Here is a 12,664-nt window from a genome sequence, read left to right on the forward strand (position 1 = left end):
GAAAGGGGGTGTAAGTGACTGGTAGGCAAGTGGTTAAAGTAAAAATACTGACGGTCAGCAACACTGATTGCGTGCATACATCGGAGCACGTGCATTCGCTTTACGCAAACCCTGATACACGACTGCACGATGCACTGATGCACGACTGTAAGTCACCTCTTCTGATGCATGTCAATGCACGTTGGCAGTGGATCCGGGGAATGTGCAGGTTCTGCCCTCTTGTACAGCCATGCATGGGTACAAAAAAGAGACAACTGGTGATAAAAGGGGCACAGGAGCTTCCAGAAGAGAATCAGTTGTGATCTATTGTACAATAACTGTCCCTAAGAAAACTCATGTGACTGTTATAGCCGTGATTGTCTGTAAGAGAAGACAATACAAACTTATAAACATTGGAGGCAGCAAACACAGCAGAGCCCAGCACACACACATGTATCGCCAGCCACCTAAGCTCCGCCCCTCACCTGCTTTCGGTTTCGGTCTCGTCCTGACGTCACGACGTTGAACCGGGTAGGCGTGTCTTGGAGGTGATCGGCTGCAGGAATGTTCTATTCCAGTGTGCCGCGAGCTACATCCGGGGCACAGCGGGCTGAGAGCGACAGGTACCGTTATAATCCCTATTCTACACAATGTGTAACATGCATGGCTCTCATCCTCTCCTCAGCTGGCATGAGATCGTCCGCCTGTCATTGGTGCAGCCTGTGATTGACAGCTGTCAAATGCGCAGCCTGAGGCTCCGCCTCCAGTGTTAGACTGACTGCTTTAATTACTATGGCAATATGGAGATGATCTGATTGCACTGTGCGTGTGTGTGTGTGTATATTGTATGAGTATGTGGAAGCCATTCTGCTTGTAATAAGGGGCAGGCACCCTTCACCGGGGACCAGGATGTCAAGAGGCGCAAATCTCCCCCCAATCCCTATGACAGAACTCATCCTCCTCTTGTATGTTCTGCTGCCACCTATCACCCATCCATTCATTGCCTACAACCCATTCATTCATTCATTGCCTACAACCCATTCATTGCCTACAATCCATTCATTTATTCATTGCCTACAACCCATCCATTCATTGCCTACAACCCATTCATTCATTCATTGCCTACAACCCATTCATTCATTCATTCATTGCCTACAACCCATTCATTCATTGCCTACAACCCATTCATTCATTCATTCATTGCCTACAACCCATTCATCCATTCATGACCTACAATCTATTCATTCATTCATTGCCTACAACCCATTCATTCATTCATTGACTATAACCCATTCATTCATTGCCTATAACCCATTCCTTCTTTCATTGCCTATAACCCATTCATTCATTGCCTATAACCCATTCCTTCTTTCATTCATTGACTATAACCCATTCATTCATTGACTATAACTCATTCATTCATTCATTGGCTATAATCCAATAATTGCCTATAATCTATTCATCCATGCATTGCCTATAACTCATTCATCTATTAATTGCCTATAACCCATTCATTCATCCATGCATTGCCTATAACTCATTCATCTATTAATTGCCTATAACCCATTCATTCATCCATGCATTGCCTATAACCCATTCATTCATTCATTCATTCATTGACTATAACCCATTCATCTATTCATTGCCTATAACCCATTCATCTATTCATTGCCTATAACCTATTCATTCATTCATTGCCAATAGTCGATTCATTCATTGCCTGTAATCCATTATTTCATATATTGCCTTTAATCCATTCATTGCCTATAACCCATTCATTGCCTTCAATCCATTCATTCATTCATTGCATATAATCCAATAATTGCCTATAATCTATTCATTCATTCATGGCTTATAACCCATTCATTGCCAATAGTCTATTCATTCATTGCCTATAATCGATTAATTCATATATGCCTTTAATCCATTCATCGCCTACAACCCATTCATCCATTTATTGCCTATAACCTATTCATTCATTGCCTATAATCCATTCATTGCCTTTAAACCATTCATTGCCTATAACCCATTCTCTCATTCATTGTCTATAACCCATTCATTCATTGCCTATAACCCATTCATTCGTTCATTGAATCTTCCTTCCTCCATTGTGAGAGAAAGGGGAGGGCTCTCAAATGCAAAGAGTAGTAGTGTTTGTATTTGTGTTCCCTGTAATTAGCCATCAGTGATCACAAGGCACAGAGCCGCTCTGATTGGCTCAATGCATTCTGCCGGTGATCTGACCTGTCTATGCACATAAGTAGGGAACAGAGCACTATTTTATAGTGAGGTTCCAGAAATAAAACGTCCACCACTCTTACGTTTGTAAACATACTGAGGTAACAAAGCACTAAAAGCGTCTCTGTCACCGAGAATTTTTTTAAATGCACCCTGAAAAGATGGAGAATATTTTCCAGTCTTAGACACCTTTCACACTGGAGCGGTTTGCAGGCGCTACAGCGCTAAAAATAGCACCTGCAAACTGACCTGAAGCAGCCTCTGCTGTCTCTCCAGTGTGAAAGTCCTAGAGCTTTCACACTGGAGCGGTGCGCTAGCAGGAAGGTAAAAAAAAGTCCTGCTAGCAGCATCTTTGGAGCGGTGAAGGAGCGGTGTGTACACTGTTCCTCCACCACTCCTGCCCATTGAAATCAATGGGACACGTGGCTATACCACCGGCAAAGCGCCGCTAGCGGCCGAATAGCGCTGCAAATCCGACGGTAAAGCACCGCTAATAATAGCTGCGTTTTAATTGCCGCTGCACCTCCCGCCCCAGAGTGAAAGGGGCCTAATATATCAGGCCAGCAGGAGTGAACATTTGGTATCATAAGGGGTAATAGTGCCCCACCGTTGGTATCATTGGGAGAAATAGCACCCCATTGTTGGTATCATTGGGAGGAATAGCACCCCATTGTTGGTATCATTGGGAGGAATAGCACCCCATTGTTGGTATCATTGGGAGAAATAGCACCCTATTGTTGGTATCATTGGGAGAAATAGCACCCCATTGTTGGTATCATTGGGAGGAATAGCACCCCATTGTTGGTATCATTGGGAGGAATAGCACCCCATTGTTGGTATCATTGGGAGAAATAGCACCCTATTGTTGGTATCATTGGGAGAAATAGCACCCCATTGTTGGTGTCATTGGGAGGAATAGCGCAGCCTCGTTGGCATCATTGGGAGGAATAGCGCTCTATTGTTGGTATCATTGGGAGGAATAGCGTGCCATCATTAGTATCATTGGTAGGAATAGCGCTCCATTGTTGGTATCATTGGGAGGAATAGCGTGCCATCATTAGTATCATTGGTAGGAATAGCGCTCCATTGTTGGTATCATTGGGAGGAATAGCGTGCCATCATTAGTATCATTGGTAGGAATAGCGCTCCATTGTTGGTATCATTGGGAGGAATAGCGTGCCATCGTTGGTATCATTGGTAGGAATAGCGCTCTATTGTTGGTATCATTGGGAGGAATAGCGTGCCATCGTTGGTATCATTGGGAGGAATAGCGCTCCATTGTTGGTATCATTGGGAGGAATAGCGTGCCATCATTAGTATCATTGGGAGGAATAGCGTTCCATCATTAGTATCATTGGGAGGAATAGCGTTCCATCATTAGTATCATTGGGAGGAATAGCGTTCCATCATTAGTATCATTGGTAGGAATAGCGCTCCATTGTTGGTATCATTGGGAGGAATAGCGTGCCATCGTTGGTATCATTGGTAGGAATAGCGCTCTATTGTTGGTATCATTGGGAGGAATAGCGTGCCATCGTTGGTATCATTGGGAGGAATAGCGCTCCATTGTTGGTATCATTGGGAGGAATAGCGCTCCATTGTTGGTATCATTGGGAGGAATAGCGTTCCATCATTAGTATCATTGGGAGGAATAGCGTTCCATCATTAGTATCATTGGGAGGAATAGCGCTCTATTGTTGGTATCATTGGGAGGAATAACACCCCATTGTTGGTGTCATTGGGAGGAATAGCGCAGCCTCGTTGGCATCATTGGGAGGAATATCGCATCATCATTGGTATCATTGGGAGGAATAGCGCTCCATTGTTGGTATCATTGGGAGGAATAGCGTGCCATCATTAGTATCATTGGGAGGAACAGCACCCCATTGTTGGTGTCATTGGGAGGAATAGCGCAGCCTCGTTGGCATCATTGGCAGGAATAGCGCTCCATTGTTGGTATCATTGGGAGGGATAGCACCCCATTGTTGGTGTCATTGGGAGGAATAGCGCTCCATTGTTGGTATCGTTGAGAGAAATAGGATCCCATTATTGGTATCATTGGGAGGAATAGCGCTCCATCGTTGGTGTCAGTGGGAGAATTGTGCCCCATTGTTGATATCAGTTGACAAAATCGTTTTCTATAGTACTGTAGAGGCTGGTGGAGGGAACCACAGTGTAAATTAGGGGAGCAAGCATCAAAATGACCCAGAAAGATATCACTGTAAGGCTGTTTGAGACGAGGCTTCAGCTTGTATAAGTGTGAACAGAAAGCTTTCACAAAGCATTTGCAGAGCTTTCAGCAAGCTTTTAACCACATTCTGCCCACCGTATTGTGAATTGACGGATGGGTGGCGGCTCTCTCTTTCTGGGACAACGTCATATGACGTCCCACTCTCGCCTAGGGGGGGGGGGGTATGCATCGTGGTGATTGGTGGTGCGCTCTGTCCCTGGGACACGGCGCATCACTCATCTCAGTAAAGAGCCGATGACGAGGCTCTTTACCCAATGACAGCTGAGCACAAGTTGTAAACAAGGAAATGCCGGTTAGCAGCTTTTCTCCCCTCACACTGACATGTTGACAATGCTTCCTTTTAGTGCTCACCAGTGCTTTCTTTCAGTGCCCATCAGTGCTGCATATTAGTGCATCATCAGCGCCTATCAGTGAAGGAGAAAAATTACTTATTTACAACATTTTATAACAGAAACTAAGATTTTTATTTATTTTTTCATTTTCTGTCTTTTTTTTTTTTTTTTTTTTTAGCAAAACATAAAAGAAACCATTGGTGATTAATACCACCAAAACAAAGCTCTATTTGTTTAAAAAAAATGATAAAAAAATGTTTGGGGTACAGTGTTTCATGATCGCACAGTCATTCAAAGTGCGACAGCTCTAAAAGCTGAAAACTGGCCTGGGCAGGAAGGGGGTAAAAGTGCCCTGTAGGCAAGTAGTTAAAGTATCATTCAGCTCTAGTTTGTAAGCGTTGAGCACAGAACCCAAAGGGAGTACTGATTGCCACTTTAACCCCTTGGCGCCGGCCGTACGGAAATATGCGGCCTCTCGGTGCCTGGTCCTTCGATTAGAGGCCGCATATTTGTGTGAATTGCTGTTAATACAGCTGTACCAAGAGCGCATGCGCTGCACGCTCCCAGCACAGTTACCGGCGCCTAACCGTAAGCTCCCCGATCGCTACTTTGAGTTTTCGGGTCACGTGACAGCCAATCACAGCGGTCATATGATCTTAAGCCCCGCCCCGCTTCTGCCGTTGTAAATCTCTTAAAGGGCCATAAGGCACCAGCGCGAAGAGGTTAAAGTGATTGTAAATGATCACCTTGTAAAACAACCCATTCAGTTTAAAAAAGAAATGAAAGGCAAAACATTTTTGTGTAGATACAAAAAAACATTATAAATACCTTTCTCCCCCTGTTGGTTGGTAAGGGATCAAATACTTATTTTACTTACTGAACTGCAACTTAATTTATAACATTTGTATCATGTTTTTTTTTGTGTTTTTGGTTGATATTCTGTCTTTATTATTTAATATACACCTATGATGACAAAATATAGACCCTTAAAGTGATTGTATAGCCTTTTTTTTTTTACTTTTACCCACAGGTAAGCCTATAATCAGGCTAACCTGTAGGTATAGAGAATATCTCCTAAACCTATACGGTTTAGGAGATATTCCCCTCGCAATGCGCCGCTGATTGCAGCGGCGCATACGCAGGGGGGAACCCCGGCTAAATGACCAGCAGCCGCCGGACCTTGCCGAATTGAAGTCTCCCGCGGGCATGCGACATCGCCGCTCCAGCCAATCACAACGCTGGAGCGGCGATACCTGGAAGACACGCCGAGTCAAGATGACATCTCCCTCGGCGTGGACCAGGTAAGTTCTCTTCTCCCTCGTTCCGAGGTAAGTATTTCATAATGAGCAAGTATGCGGTGCATACTAGCTCATTAGGGGGTAGATTCACCTACATTTAGATCGGCGCAGCGTATGTGAGATACGCTACGCCGCTGTAACTTACTTTTTGCTGGTTTGAATCCCCAAAGAACTTACTTAACATGGCAATTCTAACTATACGCCGCAAAATACCAGCTTTAACTATACGCCGGAAAAAGCCGACTAGAGACGACGTAAGAGAATGCGATGGCCGCGCGTACGTTCGTGGATCGTCGGAAATAGCTAATTTGCATACCCGACGCGGAAAACGACGAGAACTCCACCCAGCGGACGCCAAAGTATTGCATCTTAGATCCGAAGGCGTACGAAGCCGTACGCCTGTCGGATCTAACCCAGATGCCGTCGTATCTTGGTTTGAGGATTCAAACCAAAGATACGACGCGGGTAATTTGAAAGTACGCCGGCGTATTAGTAGATACGCCGGCGTACTCTGTCTGTGGATCTGCCCCTATGTCTTTTGCCTTGCAGGTGTAAAAAAAATAAAAATAATTGCATATGCAACCGCTTTAATTTCTTTGTAAGTGGGAAAACTTACAAAATCTGAAGAGGATCAAGTACCGGTAATTATTTTCCCCACTGTAAAGGCAGGAAAAAAACAAATGATTGAAATGCAGTTAGAGGTGGTGTTGGTGACGCCCAGTGTGCATGGGGCCCAAAGCTGTTAAAGCGGGGGTTCACCCTATTAAAAAAAAAGGCGCCGTGAAGAGCCGAGACCTACTCCGGCTGTCTTCGGGGAGCGTGACGTGCCAGAGTCGGCCGTCAATCACCCTCCCTCTTGCTAGGAACGCCCATTCCCCGCGGCAGACGGAATCTTCTATGGACAATATAACAGTGAGTACGGGGATAAAAAATGTAAGACCGGCATACTGTAGCTCGCGCTATTGTATGCTGAAATGTTGTTCAGCAGGGTGAACCACCGCTTTAAGCTTGCTAGATGTCTTATGGAGTGACAAAACAGGCTTTTTGTTGTTGTTGTTGTATTATGGCATGTTCATAGAGCAGGTCACTCCCAGGACTAATCTCTGTAAACTCTAATGCCTCGTACACACGATAAGAATATTGAGCAAATGATTGTCAGTTACTAGTCTTATATTGATAACCAATAGGTTACTAGAGTTACAAAAGTTCTTGGCCACAAAATACAACTTCAGAAACGTTTTGCATTGTGGCCTTCATCATACAGTTTTTTTTTGTACAAATACCATACTAATTACATGAAAATAGTTTGTTCTGTTATTGTACGAGAAAAATATTATGCCCTGTACACACGAGCGGAATTTCCTTCTGAAAAAAGTTGGTTGTTTTTTCGGCCGGATTTCCACTAAAGCTTGGCTTGCATACACACGACACGGTCACACAAAAGTTCTCTGAACTTTCGAGGGTCAAGAACGCGGCGACGTACAACACTACGACGAGCCGAGAAAAAGAAATTCAATGCTTCCGAGCATGCGTCGAATTGTTTCAGAGCATGCGTGGTTTTTTTTTCGGAATTGCATACAGACGAATGGATTTTCCAATAGGAATTTTTTCCGTTGGAAACATTGAGAACCTGCTCTCTATCTAAGTCTGTCATAAATTCCGTCAGAAAAAGTCAGATGGGGCATACACAGGGTCGGAAAATATCCGATGAAAAGCTCCCATCTGACTTTTTCTATCGAAAATTCCGACCGTGTGTACGCGGCATTAGTGTTTGTCCCTTCGAATATTTTCACATGAACTGTCCTGAAAAGCTATGTAGCTAACGATCAGATTATCATACAAACACTCCAAAAGCGGTATTTTTTCATCCAGTTTTCTCATTGTGTGTACTTGACATAACTCAGAGATAGTTACTTACTTGCTCGGTTATCAGAAAGCTGCTTTCTGAACGGACTTTGTGCATTTGTTTTAGATATATCTTATCTCCTCTGTGTGTTAATGTTCTCTTTGAATTTGTTCCATTATGCTCTTTTACGCTTTTAACATATGTGTCAGCAAAATTCTGAACTTTCTTGGGCTTATAGATGTACCATTTAGCACCCCGTTGTGTTGAGGTTTTTTAGTCCACACCCAGCCTTTTCACCTCTGGGAAATGAAGGCTGTAAAATAGTTGCCAACATAATAAAACCAAACTCCAACTTTCCGTCACTTTAAAAGCTTGTTCATACAAGCGGTTGGGGGACGGTAAAACCCTGTGGTTGAGCTTCACTTATACTGCACCCAAATGCCTTTAGGTGCAGAAGCTAGAGGTGTACACATATCGCAGCCACAATGGTTTGTGGCCTTGGCAGGAATTATACCTTTCTGTTTTGACTGGGGCTATTGTCCTCTGGATGTGCCCCGAAACCACGTGCGTTGCATAGAGTTGCAGTGCGCTAGTGCTGGGCTCAAGGGGTTAAAGCAAGCGGCAACAACACTCCTACTCACCGCCTGTCAAATGCTTTCTGAAGAGCATTTCAAATGCGGATGATTGTTCAGAGAGCAAAGTTAGTGTGAGAAAGCCCTGAAATAGTTTTGTTTGGACCAAGCTGGCCCAAAATAACTATTACCTTCTCTAAGAGCCCTTTCACACTGGTGCCGCCCATATCATCGGCGGTAAAATAGTGGTAAAACGCCACTATTTTACCGTCGGATTTGTGGCACATTTTGGCCGCTGGCGGGGCATTTTTAACAGCCTCAGCGGCGTATTGCCAGCGGTACGGCGGCGCTGCCCATTGATTTCAATGGGCAGGAGTGCATTAGGAGCGGTGAGTTTACCGCTTCCAATGCGCTCCAAAGAAACTGCTGGCAGGACTTTTCCTGACGCCCTGCCAGCGCACCGCTACAGTGTGAAAGCCCTTGGGCTATAGAATAGCTGTTTAAGGGCGGATTGCAGGTTCTATTTTTATCGCTATAGCGCCTGCAAAACACCCTCAGTGTAAAAGGGGTCTTACAGCTGCACCCGCTGTGAGCAATGCATCAACTGGGTTTCAGGAGCAAGACGGGAACATTGAAAAAAAATCGAGTCAGACTCAACTCTGCTCAGCCATTCACAAGAAGCTTTGTATTTTTTAAATGAATACAAGCTACACCCGCTGTGAGCGATGTATCAACTATATGTAGCTTTGTATTTTCAAAATGAATACAAGGCTTCTGCTGACTGTAATCTCCACTAATGTCATTCGTCTGCCTCTCCACCACAGCCGTAGGAAGCTTTATATTCATTCAGAAAATACAAAGCTTCCTCTGAATGGCTGAGCAGAGCTCAGTCCCACTCAATTTTTTTCCCAGGAACAAGCCTGTCCCACCGCTAGAACACAGTGCTGTATACTGTATGTACATAGCGGAAGCTACACAGAATTTATACAGCGCTAGGAGCTGGTGCATCTATTAGTGATGGTAATAAGTCGGGTTGGCAAGCTTGGTCCAAATAAACTTTTAAAGTAACATATAGTGAGAATTTGGCTTTCATATTAAGGGACACCAGTGGGTGTGGCCAATAAAGTGGGTACTACCACTTCTTAGCTTCCGGGTATGGATCCCTAGCCATTTCCATTAGCCAGGTCGAGATGATATCAGTAGTTTAGTCATAATGATATATTCAGTCATATCTATAGCCTGGTGGCTTCCAGATATTAATTTTCCAACCGTTTCCATTGCTTTGACTGAGATGACGCCGCTAGTTCTGTTATCTTTGCATCTTCAGTCACATCTTCAGCCTGGTGCCTTCCGTGTATGGATCCCTAGACATTTCCATTGGCCGGGTCGAGATGACATTACTTGTTCAGTCATATTGACACCTCCAGTCACATCTTCAGCCCAGCGGCTTCCGGGTATGGAACTCCGCCCGTTTCCATTACTTTGACTGAGATGACCCTGCTAGTTCAGTCATTCAGTCATCTTGGCATCTTCAGTCATATCTTCAGCACAGCGGCTTCCGGGTTATTGATCTCAAGCCATTTCCATTGGCTAGGTCGAGATGACTTCACTAATTCAGTCATATCGTCAGTCAACCGGCTCTGGGTATGGATCCTATGGATGACGTCAACAGTTTAGTCATCTTGGCATTGCCGCAATTCTTATGCCGCGTACACACGACCGTTTTTTGCGATGTAAAAAAGAACATTTTTTTCATTAAAAACGATCGTGTGTGGGCTCCAGAGCATTTTCCGCAACGTTAAAAATGGGCATTAAAAATTTAGAACATGCTCTAAATTTTCGCGTCGTTTTTAACGTTGTCGTTTTTAACGTCGTAAAAAATGGTCGTGTGTGGGCTTTCACGACGTGAAAAAACCGTGCATGCTCAGAAGCAAGTTATGAGACGGGAGTGCTCGTTCTGGTAAAACTACCGTTCGTAATGGAGTTAGCACATTCATCACGCTGTAACAGACTGAAAAGTGCGAATCGTCTCTCACCAAAGTTTTACTAACATGTCCGAATGATACTTCCCCTTTATAGTGCCGTCGTACGTGTTGTACGTCACCGCGCTTTGCTAGAGCATTTTTTTTGTTCACGATCGTGTGTAGGCAAGGCCGGCTTAACAATAATCGGGTTGAAAAAAACGTAGTTTTTTCTAGACCATTAACCACTTCAGACCCGCGCTATTGACAAAAGACGTCAACAGCGCGGCTCTCAAGTGCCAAGTGGACGTCTTTGGATGTCTTTTTAAAAGCATTACCCGCGCGCGCCACTGGGTGGCGCGCAGCGGGTAAACACTGTCCCGGCGCATCGCTGAAGAGCCGATGCGTGTACCTGGCGGCTGCGATGTCCGCCGGGTACACGCGATCGGCAGTGACACAGCAGGTGACAGCAGGGACGTGGAGCTCTGTGTGTAAACACAGAGCTCCACGTGCTGTCAGAGGAGAGGAGACCGATCTGTGTCCCTTGTACATAGGGACACAGCATCGGTTACCTCCCCCAGTCAGCCCACTCCCCCCACACAGTTAGAACACACCCAGGGAATACATTTCACCCCTTCCTCACTCCCTAGTGTTAACCCCTTCCCTGCCAGCCACATTTATACAGTAATTAGTGCATTTTTATAGCACTGATCGCTGTATAAATGTGAATGGTCCCAAATTTGTGTCAAAAGTGTCCGATATGTCCGCCGCAATATCGTAGTCCCAATAAAAATCGCAGATCGCCGCCATTACTAGTAAAAAAAAATAATAAAAAAAAATAATAATTCTGTCCCCTATTTTGTAGGCACTATGGGCCACATCCACAAAAGAGATACGACGAAGTAACTGCTGTTACTCCATCGTATCCCTTGTCCTAACTTTGGAACTGATCCACAGAAGCAGTTTTCCAAAGTTAGGCAGAAGATCCGGCATGTGTAATTGAATTACACTGCCGAATCTTAGGATGCAGTACCGCATCCGCCGCTGGGGGCATTTCAAGTCGAAATGCCGCTTCTAGTATGCAAATTAGCACTTAGGGCGATCCACAAAGCTTTTCAGCTTCGTTTTTTCGCCATAAGTTTTAGTTTGCAAGTGTAAAACTAGGGCTGGTTTTATAATGTGTAAACTAGTAACACCATGTAAAAGCCCATTCAAGCGACAGCATTTGGTATGCATTCCTGAGGGAGAACTCCACGGCAATTTGTAAAATCAAAACCGGCATGGGTTCCCCCCCCAGGAGCATACCAGGCCCTTAGGTCTGGTATGGGTTGTAAGGGGACCCCCCTACGCCGAAAAATCGACGTAGGGGGTCCCCCTACAATCCATACCAGACCCGTATCCAAAGCACGCTACCCGGCCGGCCAGGAATGGGAGTGGGGACGAGCGAGCGCCCCCCCCCCCTCCTGAGCCGTGCCAGGCCGCATGCCCTCAACATGGGGGGGTTGGGTGCTCTGAGGCAGGGGGGAACACTGCGGGCCCCCCCACCCCAGAGCACCCTGTCCCCATGTTGATGAGGACAGGACCTCTTCCCGACAACCCTTGCCGTTGGTTGTCGGGGTCTGCGGGTGGGGTGCTTATCGGAATCTGGGAGTCCCCTCAAATAAGGGGGCCCCCAGATACCGGCCCCCCACCCTAAGTGAATGGATATGGGGTACATCGTACCCCTACCCATTCACCTGGAGGCAAAAAGTTAAAGTTATTAAACACACAACACAAGGGTTTTTAAAATAATTTATTAGTCTGCTTCGGAGGCCCCCCCTGTCTTCTTTATTAGCTCTAATACCAGGGGGGGCTTCTTCTTGCGCTCTCCGGGGGTCTTCTCCGCTCTCCGGGGGGGGCTTCTTCTTCCGCTCTCCGGGGGGGGTCTTCTCCGCTCTCCGGGGGTCTTCTTCTATCTTCGCCGCTCTCCGCTGTTGACTCGGCGCACCCCGGTTCTTCTGCAGCTGTCCGGTGCCTTCTCCTTCAGCGCTGGCTGCCTGCTATCTTCGTGTGTTAGCTCAATTACTAGCAGGCAGCCAGCGCGGTCTTCTGTGACGTCATGTTCTTCTTCTCCCTTCTTCCGATGTTGACACGTCGCCTCTTGTCACTGCAATGATGGAAGCGCGCCTTGCATCCCATTTATATAGG

General features: G+C 45.6%; 1 protein-coding gene across 1 annotated transcript in view; it reads left to right on the plus strand.

Annotated features, from left to right (window-relative positions):
* Positions 1–521: 521 nt before the first annotated feature.
* The window catches only part of LDAH (lipid droplet associated hydrolase), a 318,623-nt gene continuing 306,480 nt past the window's right edge, over positions 522–12,664 (plus strand). Inside the window, exon 1 of the mRNA XM_040348529.1 lies at positions 522–602. Coding sequence (XP_040204463.1) covers positions 544–602 — 59 coding nt within the window. The 5' untranslated portion in view covers positions 522–543. The remainder of the gene's footprint in view (positions 603–12,664) is intronic.

This window comes from Rana temporaria, chromosome 4, assembly GCF_905171775.1.
Source record: "Rana temporaria chromosome 4, aRanTem1.1, whole genome shotgun sequence".
NCBI lineage: Eukaryota > Metazoa > Chordata > Amphibia > Anura > Ranidae > Rana > Rana temporaria.